Consider the following 24,206-nt stretch of genomic DNA (forward strand, 5'->3'; position numbering starts at 1 on the left):
CTCATGATTTTATACGCCTGTATAAGATCACCCTTCAGCCTCCTGTGCTCCAAGGAATAACGTCCTACCCGCACCAACTGAGACATTTAGATTCGAGGTTCAACATTCAATTTAATTGTCACACGTACCAATTAAGGTACAGTGAAATTTGAGTTACCATATAGCCATACTAAGTGAAAAGTAACAAGACACACAGCCACATAAAACAAAGTTTAACATAAACATCCACCACAGCGGATTCCACATTCCTCACTGTGATGGAAGGTAATAAAGTTCAATCATCTTCCTCTTTGTGAGATGCTGGTTAAAACAAAATAAGACCCAAAGTGCTGGAATAACAGGTGGTCAGGCTTATAACTTACCAGGCTTTGTTCTGCCCCCATCTCCCTTCCTACCTCCCCTCCCCCCCCCCACCCACCACAATCAGTCTGAAGAATGGTGTTGGCCCGAAACATCACCAATCCACATTCTCCAGAGATGCTGCCTGACCCGCTGAGTTACTGCAGCACTTTGTAAACCAGCATCTACAGTTCCTTGCTTCTACCAAAGTTTTTCACTGTCTCTCCATGCACGTTACAATAATAATCCAATGCCAACATTGGAGTGATGGAGGAAGCAAGTCGGTCAGGCAGCTTTTGTGGACGGGATGGACAGGCGACGTTTCAGGTCGGGGTCCTTCTTCAGACAACTGCCCTCTGTCCATTCCCTCCACATTCTGAAGAAGGTACTTGACCCCAAAACATCACCTTGTCCATGATCTCGAGATGCCGCCAGAACCGCGGTACACTTTGTGTCTTTTTTTGTACCCCAGCAGTGACAATGCTCCTCGATTTAACTCACCACAGACGTTGCCTGACCCACTGAGTTACTCAAGCACTTTGTGTCTTTTTGTTGTTGTTGTAAACCAGCATCTGCATGTTCCTCGTTGCTGCCTGACCTGCTGAGTTACTCCGGCACTGTGTCTTTCTGTTATTTAGATTTTTTTGATTTAGTGATACAGCGCAGAAACAGGCCCTTCGGTCCACCTGGTCCGCGCCGCCCAGCGATCCCCGCACATTAACACTATCCTACGCCCACTAGGGACAATTTTTTTAACATTTGCCCCGCCAATTCGGAAGCCCGCAGGCCCCTGGGTGGGGGCCGACACTCGGAGCTCTGGCAGCGGCAGCGTCTTCGCCCGCCCTGAATCGCGGGGCTTGAGTCGGCCCGCCGCGGACCTTTCACCGTCCGGCGCGGCCTGGAATAGGCCGCGGGATTTTCTCCGCTCGGCGGGGGCTTCAATGTCGGGAGCCACGACCACCCCGACGTGGCAAATCCAACAGCCTGACCACGGGAGAAGACGGCAGGGAAGAGAAAAAGACATTCTGGCCTTCCATCACAGTGAGGAGGTGACTGGAAGAGACTCACTGTGATGGATGTTTCTTTTTGTTTGGTGTTGGTTTATGATTGTATGTGTTATTGCTTATTTTTATTGATTATTCTTATTGGTCTTATTGTTGAACTGCGGGTAATTTTTCATTTCACTGCACATTTATATGTATGTGACAAATAAATTGACTATTGACTATTAACCTACAAATCTGTGCGTCTTTGGAGCGTGGGAGGAAACCGAAGATCCCGGAGAAAACCCACGCAGGTCACGGGGAGAACGTACAAACTCCATACAGACGGCGGCCGTAGTCAGGATGGAACCCGTGTCTCCGGCGCTGCATTCCCTGTAAGGCAGCAACTCTACCGCTGCGCCACCGTGCCGGGAAGGCCCGGGGTTCCGTGACCGCCACACTTACTTTGATCTGCAGCAGGACGGCGGTGAGCCTGCCGATCAGGTCGGTGAGGTTCTCGTTCCTGACGCTGGCCTGGCCCGTCTGCGAGGTGTTTGCCTGCCGCACCAGCTCCTGCGCCTCCTCCTCGCACCGGCGACGCATGTCCGTCGGCTGATCCATGGGCTGCAGGCCCTGGTCGGGAGCCAGCTGTTGGCACGGCGCACACACACGAGAGGCAAGGTTAGACGCCAAGCCACTCCAGAGATCAACAACTACCAGGAATGTGCGCAACAGGCAAATCAAGTCAAGGAAGTACAAAAATCAACAGGGGGATATATAGGGTGAATGCAGAGTCTTTTACCCAGGGTAGGGGAATCGAGATCCAGAGGACACATGTTTGAGGAGAGAGGGGAAATATCTAATAGGAACCTGAGCAGCAACTTTTCCCATGCAGAGGGTGGTGGGTGTATCGAGCGAGCTGTCAGAGGGGTTAATTGAGGCAAATACTATAACAACATTTGTTATAGACGTACAGGTATGTAGGTTAATTGGCTGGGTAAATGTAAAAATTGTCCCTGGTGGGTGTAGGATAGTGTAATGTACGGGGATCGCTGGGCGGCACGGACTTGGAGGGCCGAAAAGGCCTGTTTCCGGCTGTATATATATGATATGATATGATAAAAACATTTGGACAGGCACATGCATAGGAAAGGATTAGAGGAATGTGGGTGATCAGCCATGATCACATTGAATGGCGGTGCTGGCACGAAGGGCCAAACGGCCTCCTCCTGCACCTATTTTCTATGTTTCTAAATGCAGGCAGGTGGGACTAGTGTAGATGGGGCATCTTGGTTGGCATGGGGGTAAGTTTGTTTTTTACAGAGGGTGGTGGGTGCCTAGAACGCACGGCTGGGTGGTGGCAGAGACAGGTGGGATAGTGGCGGTTAAGCAGCTTTTAGATGGGCACATGGATATGTGGAGAATGGGGGGGGTATGGATCACGTGCAGGCAGAGGAGATGCCAATTTAATTTGGCATCAGGTCCAGCACAGGCATAGAGGGCCAAAGGGCCTATTGCTGTTCTATGTACCATTCCATGTTTACAGACGTTTGGTTTAACTTGTATGGGGGCATCTACATGATAGCAGGCAAGGGAGTACAGCAAAAACAAAAGCAAAGGGCTATACATGCATGGGAGAGGGGGGAGCACAGACATGAGCGGATGGAGGGTTCTAGCAGCTAGGACTACAAGCACTCACCTCATAACAAAACTGCTGGACTTTATTCAACACCTTGTTAAGATCCTTGTTGAGTTGCTCCAATTCCAAAACAATGGTGGCGTACCGTTTCTGAAAGTCTATTCCAATGGAGGCAGAGTAGGATTTCTAATGGAAGGAGAGGACAGCGGGTCAGTTGCCAGCCTTAGTGGGGCCCTGCATTATCCTTTGCACCAGCTCCTGGAGGAGCCTGGAGTTGGCAGGGAGGAGGACATTCACTTGCAATAATCACCAATTCCCTGCGACCACTGCACTCCGTTATCACGCAGGCACACGGAAGTGTGGATGCAAAACACAAAGTGCTGGAGTAACTCAGCAGGTCAGGCAACACCGCTGTGGAAGGAAAGGAGAGTCTGACCCAAAACATCGTCTGTCCATTTGATCCACAGATAGAGACACAAAGTGCTGGACTAGCTCAAGAGGTTGGGCAGTATCTGGAGAGGGAATGAATGGACAGGTGATGTTTTGGGTCGGGTCGGGTTTTGGGTCAGGTCCCATCTTCAGACTAAAGAATCTGAAAAGTCTGAAGAAAGGTCCGTGACCTGAAATGCAACCGGTCGGTGCACGTTCTCCAGAGAAGCTAGCTGACCTACTGGGTTCCTCGAGCATGTTGTATTTTGCTTGCTCGTTATGCTTCTCTCCACAGTCTTGGAACACCCACCAAGCCTGCCTCCAGCAAGCCACTTCACCAGTCTGTGGAATGCTTACTTTAGAACTGAGGTGAGGAAAAACTTTTTCAGTCAGAGAGTTGTGAATCTGTGGAATTCTCTGCCTCAGAAGGCAGTGGAGGCCAATTCTCTGAATGCATTCAAGAGAGAGTTGGATAGAGCTCTTAAGGATAGCGGAGTCAGGGGGTATGGGGAGAAGGCAGGAACGGGGTACTGATTGAGAATGATCAGCCATGATCACATTGAATGGCGGTGCTGGCTCGAAGGGCCGAATGGCCTCCTCCTACACCTATTGTCTATTGTCTACAGGGCCATTGATCCCAGCCTGATGGTTGTGCGGCTATCAAATTAGTCCCACCTCATTCAATCCCTACAAATCTCTCCAGGACTTGAGGGCCTGAGCTAAAGGGAAAGGTTGGGCAGGCTAGGACTTTATTCCTTGGAGCACTGTCAGCTGAGGGGTGTTCTTAGAGAGGTGTATATAGTCATGAGGGGAAAAGATAGGGTGAATGCAGAGTATTTTTCCCAGGGTAGGGGAATGAAGAACGAGAGGGCACAGGTTTAAGGTGAGGGGGGAAAGATTTAATAGGAACCTGGGGGGGGGGGGATTTTTTCCACTCAGAGGGTGGTGGGTGCATGGAACGAGCTGCCAGAGGAGGTAGTTGAGTCAGGTACCATGACAGCATTTAAAAGGCACATGGACAGGCACATGGAAAGAAAAGGTTTAGAGGGAAATGGGTCAAATGTAGATGGGGCATCTTGGTCAGCATGGATGAGTTGGGCCGAAGGGCCTGTTTCCTGCTGTCTGACTCTTTGACTATCTATGACTAAGTATGGAGTGATATATTTTGGAAAGCATGGTAAGCAGCAGAGCGCTGGGGAGAGTGGTTGAACAGAGAGACCTTGTGGTACAAGTACATAGTTCTCTAAAGAGGTTGCACAAGGAGACAGGATGGTGAAGGGGGAGTACGACACGCTTGCCACCATCAGCAGAGGCACTGATACTAGAACTGGCGTCATGTTTACAGGATAACAAGCTGCTTAGGCTGCACAAGGTGCTGCCTGCAGTTCTGGTCGCCACTTTACAGGAAAGGTGTTTTTGCTAGAGGGTGGCGGAGTCACTGCCTCACAGCACCAGAGACCCAGGTTCGATCCCGACCTCGGGTGCTGTCTGTGTGTGGAGTTTGCACGTTCTCCCTGTGACTGTATGGGTGCTCCGGTTTCCTCCCACATCCCAAAGACATGCGTGTTTGTAGGTTAATTGGCCCTCAGTAAATTGCCCCCTGGTGTGCAGAGAGTGGATGAGAAAGTGGGATAACGGAGAACTAGCGTGAATGGGCGATCGATAGTCAGCGTGGACTATAGGTGATCCAAAAGGATTTTATCCTGGAATGGAAGGCCTGAGTTAACGGAGAGATTGGACGAACAGTCTCTTTTCCCTGAAGCGTAGGAGGCGGCCGAGAGGTTTATAAAATTACAAGAGGCCTAGATAGGGTATCTGACCAGGGTCTGTTTCCCATGGTTAGGCGAGAGGGAGAATGTTTCATGGGGATCTGAGGGGTCAATTGTGCGCACAGAGAATAGTTGGTATCTGGAATAAGCTGGAAGAGGCGGTGGTGGGGGCAGGAACAATAATAACATCTAAGGATACCGGTATTTGATGGAGAGTGGATCAGAGGAATATGGAATTAACGCAGGCACGTAGGATTAGTGTAGACAGGCATGATGGTCGGCGGGGATGTGGTTTGCTGAAGGGCTTGTTTCTCTGCCGCACAACTCAAATAGAATCAGTGAATCTGCAATTTGTGCAGGAAAGTGGCGTTGAAGGTTAAATTTAGAATTAGATTTTTTTTTTTTTTTAGATTTAGGGATACAGCACGGAAACAGGCCCCTTCGGCCCACCAAGTCCGCGCCGCCCAGCGATCCCCGCACATTAACACTATCCTACACACACTAGGGACAATTTTTTTTACATTTACCCAGTCAATTAACCTACATACCTGTACATCTTTGTTAAAGTTCCCAAAGTAGAAATGCCAAAGACGAGCTTTAAGGTGAAAGATTAAAGGAGATGTGTGGGGCAAGTTGTTTCTTTACACAGAGGGTGGTGGGGGCCTGGAACGCACTGCCAGGGGTGGTGGTGGAGGCAGATACGACAGTGGTGTTCAAGAGGCTTCTCGATAGGCACATGGACGTGCAGGGAATGGAGGGATACGGATCAGGTGCAGGCAGAGGGTGTTAGTTTAACGTCATCATGGACATTGTGGGCCGAAGGGGCCTGTCCCTGTGCAGTACTGGTCAATGGTCCCACTGGATGGCAGAGCAGACATGGACATGAGATTTTATACACCTTCCTTGAACATCTAAAAGATTAGTTGCCGAAGTTTGGAGGAAACACAGGTAATTGCCATCAAGTCACAACCAAAAGCAAGAAGATTCTTTACCAGTTTCTCTGCGTCCGTGTTCATTTCTTTCAACTGTTTGATGTGTTCCTTCTTGATCATGAGTATTTTGGATAGTCTTGTCTAAGGGAAGGAAAGGCAAAAGGATATGAATGAGTGGGAAATGAACCAGCTCAGAGTGCAGGAGGCATTTTGCTGCAAAAGGAATGGCTTGTAAGATATTGCCAATAACCCAGGCCAGTGCACTACTGATTGATGGAATCACCATAACCAACTTACCAAACAAAGGTTGCCATTTGGGTTAGGTTTATTATTGTCACGTGTACCAAGGTACAGTGAAGAGCTATGTTTTTCATGCTATCCAATCATCAGATAAGACTATGCATAGATACAAAAGTCAAACTCAAATACAAGAGGTAGAGCAAAGGGGAAGATACAGAGTGCAGAATATAGTTCTCAGCATTGTAGCGCACCATGTCCAATGTCCGCAATGGGGTAGAGGTGAATCGGACAGTGCCCTAGCTTATGGAAGGGCCGTTCAGAAGCCTGATAACAGAGGGGAAGAAGCTGTCCCTGAGTCTGGTGGTGCGCGCTTTCAAGCTTCTGTACCTTCTGCCTGACAGAAGCAAGGAGAAGAAGGAATGACCGGGGTGGGACAGTCCTTGAATATGTCGACTACTTCTCCGAGGCAGCGTGAAGTGTAGATGGAGTGGATGGTGGGGAGTCTGGTCTGTGGGATGGACTGGGCAACTTCCACACTCCCAGCAATTTCTTGCGGTGTTGGGCAGAGCTGTTCCCAAACCAAGCTGTGATGCAGCCCGACAGTGTGCTTACTACAGTGCATCTGTAGAAGTTTGTGGGAGTGACGGGAGACGTGCTGAATTGCCTCGGTCTCCTCAGCAGGTAGAAGCGTTGGTGTGACTTCTTGGCTGTCGCGTCCATGTGGTTAGTCCAATGCGATGACAAATCCTCCCGACCCGAAATGTCACCCAGCCGTGTTCTCCGTAGATGCTGCCTGACCCGCTGAGTTACTCCAGCACTTTGTGTCTTTTTGTTTGTGTACCAGCATGCTTACATCTCCTGCTTATCTAAATACGTGAGTGTCGGGAGTGTGTGTGCGTCACTGTGTACCCAGGCGCACGTTCCTGAGGGGTCGGGGTAACCTTTACATGAGGAGATATTCACATACAGTACGTCAAAAAATAAAACCATCAGTCACCTACTGCTTATTAAATGACTCAGACGGCTGTGTGGAGCCCAAGCCAATGGATATTTTTAAGGCATGTAGGTTAATTGGCTGGGTAAATGTAAAAATTGTCCCTAGTGGGTGTAGGATAGTGTTAATGTGCGGGGATCGCTGGGCGGCACGGACTTGGAGGGCCGAAAAGGCCTGTTTCCGGCTGTATATATATGATATGATATGATAAGGCGAAGATTGACAAACTCTTGATTAGTAAGGATGTTGGTGGTTATGGGGAGAAGACTGGAGAATGGGGTTGAGAGGGAAAGATAGATCAGCCGTGATGGAATGGCGCAGTAGACTTGATGGGCCGAATGGCCTAATTCTGCTCCAAGAACTTATGAACTCATGACTCCTACAGGCCGCTCGACCGACAACGACGGCGCTCTCCTGAAATCATCCACCCCACCCCGGGCTCAGCTGGCCTCGGCCACTGTAGTACTGTAATAGGAGGGGTCAGAATGAAGCTGCTTCCACCGACCGGTCTTGGGCAGTGCCCACGGATTACACACACATACACTGCTGGCTCGCTTTGCGGGCACCACAACCCTACAGGGCAGCTCTTGAGTCTGGACTGCACAGGACATCAAGCATCGAACAACAGAGAAAATGGAAGCCCATTTTGGCTGCTGAGGTGAAGACCACACCAGTGGAATTGGCCGTGGGTGAATTTCTCAGCTCGTCAACCGCAGGCGGCTTTTGAAACTCGCGGTTTGCTCCAGTGCCCGTGAGAGGGGAGAGCATGGTTGAAGGTCCCTGGCTGCAGCCTCACCTCAGTTCGTCACACACTCTTCACAGCCGGAAGTTAATGCTTCAAATTCCTTGGTATGCACATCTCTGAGGATGTGTCCTGGGCCCAGCACATTGATGCAATCGCTAAAGCCCATCAATGCCTCGGCTTCCTTGGAGGATTGGGGAGATTGGGCATGTGGATGAGTTCTCCCTTGCACGTCTACAGGTGTACAGTAGAAAGCGTATCGACTGGTCGCATCATGTCCTGGTTCAGCAACTCTAACGCCCAGGACCAAAGAAGACTAGGTTAATTCCCGGAATGGCGGGACTATCATATGTTGAAAGACTGGAGCGACTAGGCTTGCATACACTGGAATTTACAAGGATGAGAAGAGATCTTATCGAAACGTATAAGATTATTAAGGGGTTGGACACGTTAGAGGCAGGAAACATGTTCCCAATGTTGGGGGAGTCCAGAACAAGGGGCCACAGTTTAAGAATAAGGGGTAGGCCATTTAGAACTGAGATGAGGAAAAACCTTTTTCAGTCAGAGAGTTGTAAATCTGTGGAATTCTCTGCCTCAGAAGGCAGTGGAGGCCAATTCTCTGAATGCATTCAAGAGAGAGCTAGATAGAGCTCTTAAGGACAGCGGAGTCAGGGGGAATGGGGAGAAGGCAGGAACAGGGTGCTGATTGAGAATGATCAGTCATGATCACATTGAATGGCGGTGCTGGCTCGAAGGGCCGAATGGCCTCCTCCTGCACCTATTGTCTAATGAGATTGCAAAAAGTGGTGGACACTGCCCGGTCCATCACGGGTACCGACCTCCCCACCATCAAAGAGACGTACAGGCGGCACTGCCTCAAAAAGGCAGCCAGCATCATCAGAGACCCACGCCACCCTGGCCACGCTCTCATTTCACTCCTACCGTCGAGAACGTGACACAGTAGTCCAAAGACCATGAACCACCAGGTTCAGGAACAGCTTCTTCCCAACAACCACCCGGCTCTTGAACGCTGCACAACGCTAAACTCAATAACTATGATCTTCCACGGACTTTGTATTTGATTGCACTACTCTTTTCAGTTTCGCACTATTATGGTTATCTTGTATTACTGGTCATTAATTTATCATATTATGTATTATTATACATTATTCTGTGTGTTATTCAGTTAATGGGCCCATAGTTTGCAGCAAGTAAGAATTTCATTGTTCCTTTGCCAGTACATATAACAATCAAATGCTTGGCAATGGGTGACACAAAATGTTGGAGTAACTCAGCGGGTCAGGCAGCATCTCGGGAGGGAAGGAATGGGTGACGTTTAGGGTCGAGACCCTTCCTCGGACTCTTGGGTGACGTTTCAGGTCGAGACCCGTCCTCAGACTCTTGGGTGACGTTTCGGGTCAAGACCCTTCTTCAGACTTGACAATGGTTGTAGAATCACTCTCTCTGACTTATCCCACCCCGGTCATTCCTTCTTCTCCCCGCTCCCGTCCGGCAGAAGGTACAGAAGCTTGAAAGCGCGCACCACCAGACTCAGGGACAGCTTCTTCCCCTCTGTTATCAGGCTTCTGAACGGCCCTTCCATAGGGTAGATCAAATGGCATTGCAGACTCAATGGGCCTAATTCTGAACTAATCACATATAATTTATGCCTACTACATTTCCTGTAACCAGTCAGTAAATTCATTAAAAACTGAGAGAGAGGCCATTCCTTGCCCCCATTTTCCAGGCACGATTCCTATTCCCCACATATCCCTTTCTAGGTTTGACTTATAAGCCAAATACAATTTATGAAGTTAACTAATCCATTAACGTTACGAGCGGATAACACAAGGAAAGAACACTTACCACCTGGATGAGGAATTCTATAGGAAACCCCCCAAGTGTGTCTCCATCCGTGGCCGATAGTTTGCTTTTCCACGGTGACTGACCCAAAAGTGGATCGTTATCCTGCCAAGGGAACATCGAATAAGGCAATGTCACAAAACGGTGGCAATGGCAGCAAGCAGGTTAACCGTGCGGCACACTGGCGCAGCTGGTAAAGCCGCCGCCTCACAGTGCCAGTGATCAGGTTTCCAACCCCATTCCTCACCTACACCTTTTCTCCGGAGATGCTGCCTGACCCGCTGAGTTACTCCAGCATTTTACATCTATTTTCAGTGTGCACCAGGATCTGCAGCACTTTCCTACACATGGAGTTTGCACTTTCGCCCTGTGATTGTGTGGTGCTCCCTCCGGGTGCTCCAGTTTCCTCCCACATCCCAGAGACGTAGGGGGTTTGTGTGGATATTGGCCCTCTGTAAATCTCCCCCCCCCCCCCCCGTGTGCAGGCAATGGATGAGAAAGTGGGATAACATAGAATAAGTGTGAAAGGGTGATCGATGTTCGGTGTGGACTCGATGGGCCGAGGGGCTCCGTTTCCTTTCTGTAACTCTCAATGACTCATCTTGAATAAGGTGGGATTTTCACGCCAGACATGCTCGCAATTATTCCCAAACCCATGGGCTTGGGGGGGGAATTAAAGACTTAGCCCTAAGAGGCAAGCATGCAATGTGTGATCATTCCACTGGGGTTACCAACATCTTGGATGGTCTGGGAATCTCCTAGAAAGAGAAGGATAGGTCCCAACAACTCATTCCAGAGGCCATTGCCTCACAATAAAGGAGATGAGGAGGAATTTCTTTAGACAGAGGGCAGTGAATCTGTGGAATTCATTGCCACAAATGGCTGTGGAGGCCAAGTCGATGGTTATTTTTTAAATGGAAATTAACAGATACTTGATTAGTTGTGGGAGAAGGCAGAAGAGTGGGGTGAGAGGGAAAGATAGAAGAGCCATAATTGAATGGCGGAGTAGATTTGATGGGCCAAACAGCCTAATTCTGCTCCTTTGACTTCTGAACTTCCTCACGCCAACAACCGTACGACGTGGCAGTTTCCGTTTCCGCCACTGAAACCCTCCTCAGCTCACTGCAATCCCTGCCCGCGCCCTCAGTTCCTGCCCAAAGGTACAGGAAGATCTTTCAGTCAGTCAGTAATGGCAGTGAGGTGACGGCAGCAACGTACTGTGATGGGCGATTGCCCGCTGGTAGTGTAAGGCAGCCGGGGCGGAGTCAGGTAGTATCTCGACGGTCGCTGCTTCTGTGCAAAGGCCGTGATGGGCATGGTTTCGTGTGTCTCGTTGCTCTGAAAAAGGTGAGAGATTTAGCCGTTAGGATCTTAATCTCAACATCCTTTACAAAATGCAATAACAGTTTGCAGCCACAGTGGTGTAAGAGGTGGTCCGCAGTGTTCTCGAAGGTCCACGTACAACGGGACCCCACCACTGGCCATATCTTCCCATCCCCTCCCCTTTCTGCGTTCCGCAGAGACCGTTCCCTCCGTAACTCCCTGGTCCACTCGTCCCTTCCTACCCAAACCACCCCAACCCCGGGCACTTTCCCCTGCAACCGCACGAGATGCAACACCTGTCCCTTTACCTACCCCCTCAACTCCATCCAAGGACCCAGTCTTTCCAGGTGAGACAGAGGTTCACCTGCACCTCCTCCAACCTCATCTATTGCATCCGCTGTTCTAGATGTCAACTTCTTTACATCAGTGAAACCAAACGCAGGCTCGGCGATCGTTTCGCTCAACACCTTCGCTCAGTCCACCTTAACCAACCTGATCTCCCGGTGGCTGAGCACTTCAACTCCCCCTCCCACTCCCAGTCTGACCTTTCTGTCATGGGCCTCCTCCAGTGCCATAGTGAGGCCCACCGGAAATTGGAGGAACAGCACCTCATATTTCGCTTGCGCAGCTTGCAGCCCAGCGGTATGAACATTGACTTCTCCAACTTTAGATAGTTCCTCTGTCCCTCTCTTCCCCTCCCCCTTCCCAGATCTCCCACTGTCTTCCTGTCTCCACCTATATCCTTCCTTTGTCCCGCCCCCCTGACATCAGTCTGAAGAAGGGTCTCGACCCGAAACGTCACCCATTCCTTCTCTCCCGAGATGCTGCCTGACCTGCTGAGTTACTCCAGCATTTTGTGAATAAATACCTTCGATTTGTACCAGCATCTGCAGTTATTTTCTTACACTCTCTAAGGTCTAAAGTAGTTTGCTGGCTTCGACACTGTGCAAACAAGCCCAATTCCTAACATAGATCCAGGAAGAAAGGAGATCACAGAGAGCGGTGGGCATTGCTTACTCCATCACGGGTACTGAACTCCCACCCATCCAAGGGATCTACAGAAAAGCATTTAATATCATCAAAGACCCCCACACCACCTTGGCCCACACTCCTCGCACAGCTAACATCGGGAAGAGATACAGCAGTATGAAAACTGTCACCTCCAGGTTCAGTTCAGTTTATTGTCACATGCACTGGTACAGTGAAAAGCTTTTGTTGCCTGCTGACCAGTCAGTGGAAAGACAATACATGATTGCAATCGAACCACTTACAATGATAAGAGAATAACGTTTAGTGCAAGGTAAAGCCAATTAAGTCCAATCAAAGATAGTCTGAGTGTCACCAATGAGGTAGATGGTAGTTCAGCACTGCTCTCTGGTAGGATGATTCAGTTGCCTGATAACACCTGGGAAGAAACTGTCCTTGAATCTGGAGGTGTGCGTTTTCACTTTTCTGTAACTTTGGCCCGATGGGAGAGGGGAGAAAAGGGAGTGGCCAGGGTGCGACTGGTCCTTGATGATGCTGCTGGCCTTGCCGAGGCAGCGCGAGGCACAAATGGAGTCAATGGAAGGGAAGTTAGTTTGTGTGATGGTCTGGGCTGCGTTCACAATTTGCTGCAGTTTCTTGCAGTCTTGGATGGAGCTGTTCCCAAACGAAGCTGTGATGCATCCTGACAAAATGTTTTCTATGGCGCATCTGTAGAAGTTGGTGAGAGTTGTCGGGGACAGGACGATCTTCCTCAGCCTTCTAAAGAAGTAGAGGCATTGGCGTGCTTTCAATATGGGTGATCTGGAAGAAGTGTTGGTGATATTGACTCCTAGGAATTTGAAGTTTTCAACCGTCTCTCCTTCGGCACTGTCAATGCAAACTGGGGTGTGTGTACTGCATTGCTTCATGAAGTCACCCACTATCTCCTTTGGCTTGCTGACATTGTGGGAAAGGTTGTCTCGACACCAGGTTCTCAATCTCCTTCCTGTACTCCGTCTCATCATTATTTGATATCCGGCCCACAATGGTGGTGTTGTCTGAGATTTGTAAATGGAATTTGATTTGTACGTGGCTGCACAGTCGTGGGTACACAAGGAGTAAAGAAGGGGGGCTGAGAACGCATCCTTGTGGAGCTCCAGTGTTGAGGATTATCGTCGAGGATGATTTGTCTTCTATCCTCACTGGTTGGGGTGTGTTGGTCAGGAAGTCGAGGATCCAGTTGCAGAGATGAGTGCTGACACCAAGTCCCGCGTGTTTGGTGATAAGCTTAGATGGTATAATGGTGTTAAAGGCAGAGTTGGAGTCTGACGTAGGTGTCTCTCTTCTCCAGGTGTTCCAGGGATGAGTGTGGGGCTGGGGTGATGGCATCGTCCGTAGACATGTTGTGGGGTAGGTGAACTGCAGTGGGTCAAGGTGGATTGGATTTCATGCGTTCCATAACTAGCCTCTCAAAACATTTCATGATGGTGGATGTCAAGGCCACTGGGCAGTAGTCGTTTAGGCATGAGGTCTTGCTTTTCTTCGGCACCACGATGATGGGGGTTTTCTTGAAGCAGGTGGGTACGTCAGAATGGAGTAGGGAGAGATTAAAGATGTCCGCGAATATTCCAGCTAGCTGATCCGCGCAGCGACTCAGGACACGGCCAGGAACTCCGTCTGGGCCAGTTGCTTCTCGTGGGTTTACCCTGAGGAAGGCCGATCAAACCTCTGCAACAGTCACCCTGGTGAGAGGCACACTTGAATCTGAGGGGACGGATGGCATCGCACGAAGCGCGCATAGAAAGCATTCAGTTCATCGGGTAGGGTCGCACTATCACCAATCGGTTCTGATCCGAAACACCATTTCTCCAGAGATGCTGCCTGACCCGCTGAGTTGCTGCAGTGTCCATCTCCAGGTTCAAGAACTGATTCTCCCGAACAACCATCAGATTCTTGAACCACCCTGCACAACACTAACCACATCCTTACCTCAGCAAAGAAGGGTCTCGACCCAAAGAGTCACACATTCCTTCTCTCCCTGGATGCTGCCTGTCCCACTGAGTTATTCCAGCATTTTTAGAAAGGCATTCCTTCTCTCCTCAGAAGGCAGTGGAGGGCAATTCTCTGAATGCATTCAAGAGAGAGCTGGATAGAGCTCTTAAGGATAGCGGAGTCAGGGGGTATGGGGAGAAGGCAGGAACGGGGTACTGATTGAGAATGATCAGCCATGATCACATTGAATGGCGGTGCTGGCTCGAAGGGCCGAATGGCCTCCTCCTGCACCTATTGTTTATTGTCTATTGTCTATTTTGTGTCTATTTTGCAAATGTGGATATTTATGATCTACATTTGTTGCACGATGTATTTCAGTTTTGCATTATCGTGGTCAGGTTGCCTCTTATTACCGACTATTTATTGATTATATTATTCATTATTGCATATTTATCGTGTGTTCTTGTATTAATGGCGAGTCGTGGCCGTATCCCAACGGCAAGCCTGGCTCGCCCTCCACGGAAGCGGGAACCCGCCCGGAGTGGGAAGCTGTGGAGAGGAGGATGGGGAGAGGGAGACGGTGATGGATGCTGGGTAAAGGCCCGGTAAGAGGAACTAGTGGCCGGGGGGGGGGGTCTTACTCCTCAAGGTCGGCTGCGTGAGGCACCCCTCCCCCGGGAACAAGGGCTGAAGAGGGACGTGCAATGAGCGGACACCGACCGGTGTGCAAGACGACCGGGAGGCGACGGCTGCAATGGGCCTTTGTGGCCAGCTGTAGCTGCGGCTGTAAAATGGCTCCTCTTGCATATACACTCAGCGGGCCTGGGCTGTCGTGTACACTCTGTACTAACCGAGGGATTGTGTTTAACTATGGTGATGGCCTTGCAGAACTGTGTGCAAAAAAAGGTATTTCACTGTCTGAAGAAGGGTCTCGACCCAAAACTCCACTGGGCGCAGCGGTAGAGTTGCTACCTTACAGCGAATGCAGCGCTGGAGACTCAGGTCGATCCTGAATACGGGCGCCGTCTGTACGGAGTTTGTACGTTCTCCCCGTGACCTGCGTGGGTTTTCTCCGAGACCTTCGGTTTCCTCCCACACTCCAAAGACGTGCAGGTTTGTAGGTTAATTGACTGGGTAAATGTAAAAATTGCCCCTAGTGTGTGTAGGATAGCGTTAATGTGCGGGGATCGCTGGGCGGCGCGGACTCGGTGGGCCGAAGGGCCTGTTTCCGCGCTGTGTCTCTAAATCGAAATCTAAAATTCCTTTTCTTCAGAGATGTTGCCTGACCCGCTGAGTTTCTCCAGCATTTTGTGTCCATCTTCAGTTTAAACCAGCACCTGCAGTTCCTTCCCACATATTTCATTGTACCTTGTGTGACGACACGCCCTCCCTTAGAATGGGTGGGCCAAAGCTGGAGATAGTGTGGACCCAGTCACGGCCACAGCTCTCCCCTCTAAAGCCATCTACACTGCACCTCACTGTCTTCCGGTGTACCACAATAAACTTGAAAATAATCCAACAAAATCGCTTCTGCTCAATGCCTTTTGCAATCTCTGCCAAAGCTAATCCCTTGGCTGAAGAGTATTTAATTATCTGTGTAATGAAATGTCGACGATTATTCTATTAAACATCTGCAGATATACGTGGAGAGTATCCTGACCAGTTGCAAAACAGGCCGGTAGGGCAATTCCAAAACACAGGGACTTAAGAGGTTTGCAAAGAATGGTAGACTCAGCCCGCTTCAAGAAGCCAGCATTTATCATCAAGGATCCCCACCATCCGAGCAGTGTCCTCTTCTCGCTGTTACCATCGGGCAGGAGGTAGAGAAGCCTGAAGTCCCACACCACCACGTTCAGGAACCTGCAATCATCAGGTAACACAGTGGCGCGGCGGTAGAGTCGCTGCCTCACAGCGCCAGAGACGCCGGTTCGATCCTGACTACCGGTGCTGTCTGTACGTTCTCCCTGTGACCTGCGTGGCTTTTCCTGGGAGCTCCGGTTTCCTCCTACACGTCATCGAGTCCGCGCCGACCAGTGATCCCCGCACATTAACACTATCCTACACACACTAGGGACAATTTGCATTTATACCCAGCCAATTAACCTACAAACCTGTACGTCTTTGGAGTGTGGGTGGAAACCGAAGATATCGGAGAATCCCCACGCAGGTCACGGGGAGAACGTACAAACTCCGTACAGACGGCGCCCGTAGTCGGGATCAAACCCGGGTCTCTGGCGCTGTGAGGCAGCAACTCTACCGCTGCGCCACCATGTTTTTGCATTTTATTTTATTTGTTGTGCTTTTTCTCCTTTCGATCTAGCTCCATGACCATGACACACACCTGTCACACACTAAAACATACTCTGGCATTATCTACTTACAAGAACTTCATAATCGGGCACAGTGTGTGTTCCGAGTCCCGTCCGGTCAAACGTGACTCTGTAGGTTGCGTTAATAGTGTCGACTGCGTCTATTTGTCCCGTAAACAAGCCGTCGTGAACACCTCGAAGTCGTGCTGGAGGAAAGAGAGACTGATCACAACTTGAATGAGGATAAACCACCAAGGGTATTACTTCTGTCTCACCGACTTGATATTTGCTACAGAAAGCATTCTATCAGGTTACATCACAGCTTGGTGTGGGAACAGCTCTGCCCAACACCGCAAGAAATTGCAGAGAGTTGTGGATGCGGCCCAGTCCGTCCCACAGACCAGACTCCCCACCATCGATCCTATCCACACTTCACGCTGCCTCGGGAAAGCAGCCGACACAATCAAAGACTTGTCCCACCCCGGTCATTCCTTCTTCTCCCCGCTCCCGTCCGGCAGAAGGTACAGAAGCTTTGGAGCGCGCACCACCAGACTCAGGAACCACCTCTTCCCCTCTATTATCAGAGTACTGAACGGCCCTTCCATAATCTAGGGTACTGTCCGATTCACCTCTACCCCATTGTGGACATTGGACTTTGTCTGTGGAACTGGTGCGCTACAATGCTGAGAACTATATTCTGCACTCTGTATCTCCCCCTTTGCTCTATCTATTGTAAGAATTTGACCTGGTTGTATTTATGTATAGTAACTGATATTTGGATAGTGCACTAGCTCTATCCTGCACACTAGGGACTGTTTACAATTTACAGCAGCCAGGTAGCCTACAAGCTTGCATGTCTTTGGAGTGTGGGATGAAAACGGGGCATGGATTCCATGTTCCAGACCAGCCTACCACGAGTCCATGTGGACAATATCCACTGCCTTACCCTCATCAATCATCCTCATCACTTCCTCACAACAGCGCCTGTTACTCCAGCATTTCGTGTCTGGGTTCGGTGTCAATAGACAATAGGTGCAGGAGGAGACCATTCGGCCCTTCGAGCCAGCACCGCCATTCAATGTGATCATTCTCAATCAGTACCCCGTTCCTGCCTTCTCCCCATACCCCCTGACTCCGCTATCCTTAAGAGCTCTATCCAGCTCTCTCTTGAATGCATTCAGAGAATTGGCCTCCACTGCCTTCTGAGGCAGAGAATTCCACAGATTCACAACTCTCTGACTGAAAAAGTTTTTCCCTCATCTCAACCAACATCTGCAGCTCCTTCTTACACAAACCATTGACCCACTTTGTTCACGCACACCAAGTTGGCATTCTGGGCTAGTCCTATTTGTCTGCATTTGTCCATCTAAACCCTTACTGTTCACATATCTGTCCAGATGTCCTTTAAAAGTCGTCATTGTGTCTGCCTCTGTTGCTTCCTCTAGCAGCTTATTCCAGATACAGACTACCCTCAGTGAAAAATGTTGGCCCCCAACATCCTTCATGAATCTCTCCTTAATCATCAAGGACTTTCAAGTGACATGGACTGGGCAAACAAGAGGATTGTAATTGTGTAGAGGAGGAATTCATAAAAGCGTTCAGCACATTAAGGAACCAGTCTGGAAACACGCCACATTAGGATCTAGTATTGTTTGAGGAGAAAGACTTTATTAAGGATATCTTCTTTAAAAATTGCATCTCTCACCTTAAAGTTATGCCTTCTAGAATTTTATATTATCCTCTTTAGTCAGAGGGCGGTGAATCTGTGGAATTCTTTGCCACAGAAGGCTGTAGAGGCCAAGTTAGTGGATATTTTTAAGGCAGAGATAGATAGATTCTTGAATAGTAAGGGTGTCAGAGGTCATGGGGAGAAGGCAGGAGAATGGGGTTAGGAGGGAAAGATGGATCAGCCATGACTGAATGGCATAAGAAAATAACTGCAGATGCTGGTACAAATCGATTTATTCACAAAATGCTGGAGTAACTCAGCAGGTCAGGCAGCATCTCGGGAGAGAAGGAATGGGTGACGTTTCGGGTCGAGACCCTTCTCTCGACCCGAAACGTCACCCATTCCTTCTCTCCCGAGATGCTGCCTGACCTGCTGAGTTACTCCAGCATTTTGTGAATAAAATGACTGAATGGCAGTCTGAATGGATCAGTCTGAAGAAGGGCCTCGACCCAAAACGTCACCCATTCCTTCTCTCCTGAGATGCTGCCTGACCTGCTGAGCTACTCCAGCATTTTGTGAAATAAATACCTTCGATTTGTACCAGCATCTGCAGTTATTTTCTTACAATGACTGAATGGCAGAGTAGACTTGATGGGCCGAATGGCCTAATTCTACTCCCATTCCTTATGACCTTATGAAAAGATTATGGCTGTCTACCCTATCTATGGCTCTCATGATATTATAAAACTTCTCTGGGTCTCTCCTCAGCCTCCAACGACCCAAGTTTGTCCAACCTCTCCTTGAACTTAATAACCTGCAATCCAAGCAGCATTTTGGAACAGCTCTTCTGCACCCTTTCTACAGCCTCCCCATCCTTCCTGTAATTGGGCCAGAACCAATGTTCTCAACACCATAGTTTCTGGTCAAGCTTTATTGTCATGTGGACTGAGATACAGCGAGAAGCTTTGTTTTGCATGTTATCCACTCAGATCAGACAATACTATACATAAATAAAATCAAGTCTGACTTAAGTACAACAGGTAGATCAAAGGGCAAGATACAGAGTGCAGAATATAGTTCTCAGCATTAGAAAATAGGTACAGGAGAAGGCCATTCGGCCCTTTGAGCCAGCACCGCCATTCAACGTGATCATGGCTGATCATTCTCAATCAGTACCCCGTTCCATTGTAGCGCACCAGTTCCAGAGACAAAGTCCAACGTCCGCAATGGGGTAGAGGTGAATCGGACAGTAGCCCTAGCTTATGGAAGGACCGTTCAGGAGCCCAAGGCTCTGATGAACTAAGTTTGCACATGGAGCACTAGTCTCTTGGAATTGACTTACCAGTAACTTTTGTCCCTATAACTAGTGGTAACGGGATTTCGTCTGGGAGGTCTTTGTACTGGGACAGCTCCGTCACTTTCCTCTGCTGCAGGACTCGGATCTTCTGTCGCTTGTGTTGCAAGGCAGACCGCTCCTCCGCAAAGAAAGCTGCCGAACAGCTGCGGCACAGGAGAGAGTGTTACCACGATGCAGGCGGTGGGGTGGGCCTCCAGCTCAATGGCACCAGGCACCCGGGTACCAACCGCACCAGTCTCATTACAGGGTGTAGCCCAGTGCGGGACGTCTGAGTAACCTTCATTCATTCCCACAGTGCCAGAGTAACTCAGCGGGCAAGTCTCTTGCCCAGAGAGGGCGAATCGAGGACCAGAGGACACAGGTTTAAGGTGAATGGAAAAGATTTAATAGGAATCTGAGGGGGTAACCTTTTCACACAAAGGGTGGTGGGTGCATGGAACGAGCTGCCAGAGGAGGTAGTTGAGGCTGGGACTACCGCAACATTTAAGGAACAGTTAGACAAGTACATGGATAGGACAGGTTTGGAGGGATATGGACCAAACGCGGGCAGGTGGGACTAGCTGGGGCAAGTTGGCCGGTGTGGGCAAGTTGGGCCGTTGGGCCTGTTTCCACGCCGTATCACTCTATGACTCTAAATCAAGGCAGCAGCTCCCGTTCAGAATGGCACGGAGGGCCTGCAGGAGGCATTGCTGAATTATTGTCGGGACGGGACGGAAGTGTCTTGGGCTGACGCTCTCCCATGGTGGGTACGGGTGGATTACAGGAGGGTGGGCAGACCAAGTGCTTGTGCGTGGGAAGGAACTGCAGATGCTGGTTTACACCGAAGATAGACACAAAAAGCTGGAGTAACTCGGCGGGACAGGAAGCATCTCTGGAGAAAAGGAATGGGTGCTGTTTCAGGTCGAGACCCTTCTTCTGACTGAAGGCGTGTCTCGATCTGAAACGTCACCTATTCCTTTTCTCCAGAGATGTTGCCTGACCTGCTGAGCTACTCCAGTATTTTGTGTCCATCTCAGAGTGCTTCTGTGTTGTTCCAGCAAAGCTCCAGAAGTGACCAACTCTCTCGCTTCCAATGGAGGTGTCACAGCAGAAGCACACAGACCCGAATGCGGGCAAATCGATGGGATCTGGGCAAGAAGCAAACGCCCCCCCCCCCTCCCCCCCACCCCCACGCTCGCACCTCGCGGCTACCGTCAGGAGGGTGGGACAGGGGTTCAAGAACGGCTTCCTCCCAGTAACCACCAGGCACACGCCTCCCTGCTCCTGGCCAGCTCTGCTCCACCTGCCCCTCTGAGGAGTATTTCACTAACTACGTTGTGCACAACCACAGCAAACCAATCCATGTTTAGTTCTGTTTAGAGATAAAGCGTGGAAACAGGCCCTTTGGCCCGAGTCACTGCCGAGACCAGCGATCGCACGTACACTAGTTCTATCCTACACACATTGGGACAATTTATACAGAATCCGATTAACCGACAAACCTGCATGTCTTTGGGATGTGGGAGGAAACCGGAGCACCCGGAGAAAACCCACGCGGTCACAGCGAGATCGTACAAACTCCGTACAGACGGCACCCGTAGTCAGGATGGGACCTGGGTCTCTACCGTTGCGCCAATGTGCTGCCCCGCTTTTGTTTGTTTTTAGATCAAAAAAGACGCAAAACGCTGGAGTAATCAGCTGGTCAGGTGGAATCAATGCAGAACATGGACAGGCGACATTCCGGATCTGGTTCCCATCTGCAGATGTCGTCTTTCCACGTTCTCCAGAAATGCTGCCTGACCCGCTGAGTTGTTCCAGCACTGTGTGTCTTTTTTGGTGTAGCCAGCATCTGCATTTCCTTGTATCTCCATGTTTTGATCATCCAGCCCCCTTGAATGTTGTAGCAGGACGTCCTTTCTTGCCCTCCAGTTGGGTGGCTTGGACAGGTAACAACCTGGCACTATGCCACAGTGCGAGCAAGTCGACCACGCCAAGGGATGTGGTTAGTCAGTGCCCTGTTGGCGCGTGCTGTATATATTCCAGCTGCTTTCCTTGACTGCAGACAACTGCCCGACCACGAGGGGCAATTTCACCGCTTCCTAACGGTGATAAACACTGCATTCACGCCTCTGCCTCCCTCCCCCAGCACTTACCGCCTGGGTTTCCCCATCAGCCTCCTGATCTTTCCCCACTCCACTCTGGTCAGCTTCCTGGTTTTTAGATTCGGGAAGGACTCCTTCAGGCACACACAGAAATCATTATCCCCCTCGAAAAGCGGCCTAGAAAATGGAACAGACGGGGATTTACACAGGCGCCAAAGACAAGGAACCCACAGCTTGCAGACCGACAATGAGAGAGAGAGTCAGAAATGGCCTACTTGAAAAGTTATGGAATTAAAACGGTGGGAGACCTCTATCATAAGGGAACTTTTCTCTCTTTTCAGGAATTACAACAGAAGTTCGGGTTACATGCTAATAATTTTTTTAGATATTTACAACTTAGAGATTATGTAAAATTACATACATAAAGAATATAGATTTAGAGGTCCAGGAATTCTTGATGAATGTTTGGACCGTCATTACAATACAAATAAATTAATATCTTATATTTATAATACTCTTTTAGATACCGACATTCCGTCATCAGAATCACATAGACGAGCATGGGAGGACGAATTGGCTCAACCCATAATGCAAGACATATGGGACGAAAGCTTACAACACATACATCAATGCTCGTTAAATACTAGGCACACCTTAATACAATTTAAAATACAACACAGACTACACTAGTCGAAGACAAAATTAAACAGGATCTTTCCAAGTATTTCCCCTATTTGTGATAAATGTCAATTTCAAGAAGCCAATTTAACTCATACTTTTGTGACTTGTACAAATGTGCAAATTTTTTGGATCGATATTTTAAAAACTATTTCCAAAGTTATCGATAACCAACTGGACTTAGATCCCAAATTAATAATATTAGGAGTATCAGATCATATTACAAACTTTACGATTAGTCAGAGACATTTTCTTGACTACAGTTTAATAACTGCGAAAAAATTAATACTTAAATTTTGGGGGGGAAATGGAAAATTAATACTTAAATTTTGGAAAAAAACCACAATTAAAATGTGCATTACGGAAATGACCGAGACGTTGCATTTGGAAAAAATAAGGTTTGTCTTAATTGACAAACCAGATCTATTTTTTAAAATTTGATCTCCATTTATTGAATTTAAAAAAAAGTAAATGGGTTTGACACAAAACTAAAATTTAAAACTAAAGTTAAAACTTGAGTTTAGGGTTGGATGTACAACTATACTCATCATCTCCCGGGTCTATCCCCATAACCTTTATATTTGTAATTCTCTTTCTTCCTTGCTAATAAAAATAAAAATAAAATATATAAAAGAAATGGCCTACTTGTCGATGTTGGAGTAAAACCACTCGTAGATGCACCACTTGTGGGCCTTTGGCAGCTTCAGCAGGTTCCGGAGCCGCAGGCCGATCTTGTGGGCCGCCTTCTTGTCAGGTGTCGCCAAGGCTGCCGAGAATTTCTGTCGAGACATTGCAGCTAATTGAAAACGGCGAGAGTAGATGAATTGCACTCGAGACTGTACTAGAGACTTGTGCTAGACTAGAGTCTCCAGGCTACTAACCATTTTAACGCCCCTTCCCATTCCCACACTGTCCTGGGCCTCCTCCATTGCCAGAGTGGGGCCACACACAAAATGGAGGAACAGCACCTCATATTCCTCTTAAACACCACCATCACATCTGCCTACATATCTGGATCGGATACAATCACTTCATTTTGGAGAGGTTTAAACAGACACTTAAATAGGGCCAAACAAAAAGAAAGTGCTGGAGGAAGTCAGCGAGTCAGGCAGCATTCAGAACATTGAATTCTCCAATTTTAGATCACTGCGTCGCCCAGTGAGGTGGATCTTCAGCGTAAACAGCAAACAGGAATAGGTTTTGTGCCTAACGAGAGTCAGTCTTTTGGGAAAGATGAGCCAAGTCCTTTGGGATCCATGCCTCTTGCCTCTCAGGGTGACACAGTGTCACAGCTGGTAGAGCTGCTCCCTCACCCCGTGAGAGATGTGGGTTCGATCCTGGCCCCGGGTTCTGTCCATGTGGAGTTTGCACAGTCTCCCCGTGACCGTGTGAGTTCCCACCAGGTTCTTAGGTTTGCACCCACGTCCAAGACGCGTGGATTTTTCAGTTACTTGGCCTCGGCAAAATGCCCCGAGGGTGTTGGGCGTGGATGCAAAAGCGCGATAACAGAACTAGTGTGAAAGGGTGATCAATGATCGGCATGGACTCGATGGGCTGAAGGGGTGTGTTTTGTGCTGTATATCAAATCAATGATGGTCGCAGCTTGCACAGAACCTTCTAACATCACTCTTAAATGTCTGGCGGCAGAGAGAACTAGTCCCAGCTGTGGTTTAGTTAGAGTTCAGCAGCATTCAACATTGTGCCAAGTCCCTTGGAGCAGCACCCTTCAAGGTTGCCAATACCAAACCAAATGCCTTCAGCCTCCGGTGCTGGAGATGACATTAAGGCACCTCCCCGAAGCTTTCGTAGGGTGATGTACTGCATCTTGGAAAGAGCTGTTCACGAGATGGGGAAGAGGAGATCAAGGTTTCTATCGGGAATTTTCCAGGGCCCCGTCTCCT

At 49.1% G+C, this 24,206-nt stretch overlaps 1 protein-coding gene across 1 annotated transcript in view; it reads right to left on the reverse strand.

The window, feature by feature from the left end:
- Positions 1 to 24,206, reverse strand: part of lin9 (lin-9 DREAM MuvB core complex component) — a 76,009-nt gene that overhangs the window by 5,707 nt on the left and 46,096 nt on the right. Inside the window, exons 5-13 of the mRNA XM_078398848.1 lie at positions 22,951 to 23,084; positions 21,679 to 21,804; positions 19,532 to 19,689; positions 16,593 to 16,726; positions 11,149 to 11,268; positions 9,934 to 10,035; positions 6,152 to 6,232; positions 3,022 to 3,147; positions 1,788 to 1,970 (exon numbers count right to left, since the gene is read on the reverse strand). Of these exons, the coding sequence (XP_078254974.1) occupies positions 1,788 to 1,970; positions 3,022 to 3,147; positions 6,152 to 6,232; positions 9,934 to 10,035; positions 11,149 to 11,268; positions 16,593 to 16,726; positions 19,532 to 19,689; positions 21,679 to 21,804; positions 22,951 to 23,084 (1,164 nt within the window). The remainder of the gene's footprint in view (positions 1 to 1,787; positions 1,971 to 3,021; positions 3,148 to 6,151; positions 6,233 to 9,933; positions 10,036 to 11,148; positions 11,269 to 16,592; positions 16,727 to 19,531; positions 19,690 to 21,678; positions 21,805 to 22,950; positions 23,085 to 24,206) is intronic.

Source organism: Rhinoraja longicauda, chromosome 5 (assembly GCF_053455715.1).
Source record: "Rhinoraja longicauda isolate Sanriku21f chromosome 5, sRhiLon1.1, whole genome shotgun sequence".
Classification (NCBI taxonomy): Eukaryota; Metazoa; Chordata; class Chondrichthyes; order Rajiformes; family Arhynchobatidae; genus Rhinoraja; species Rhinoraja longicauda.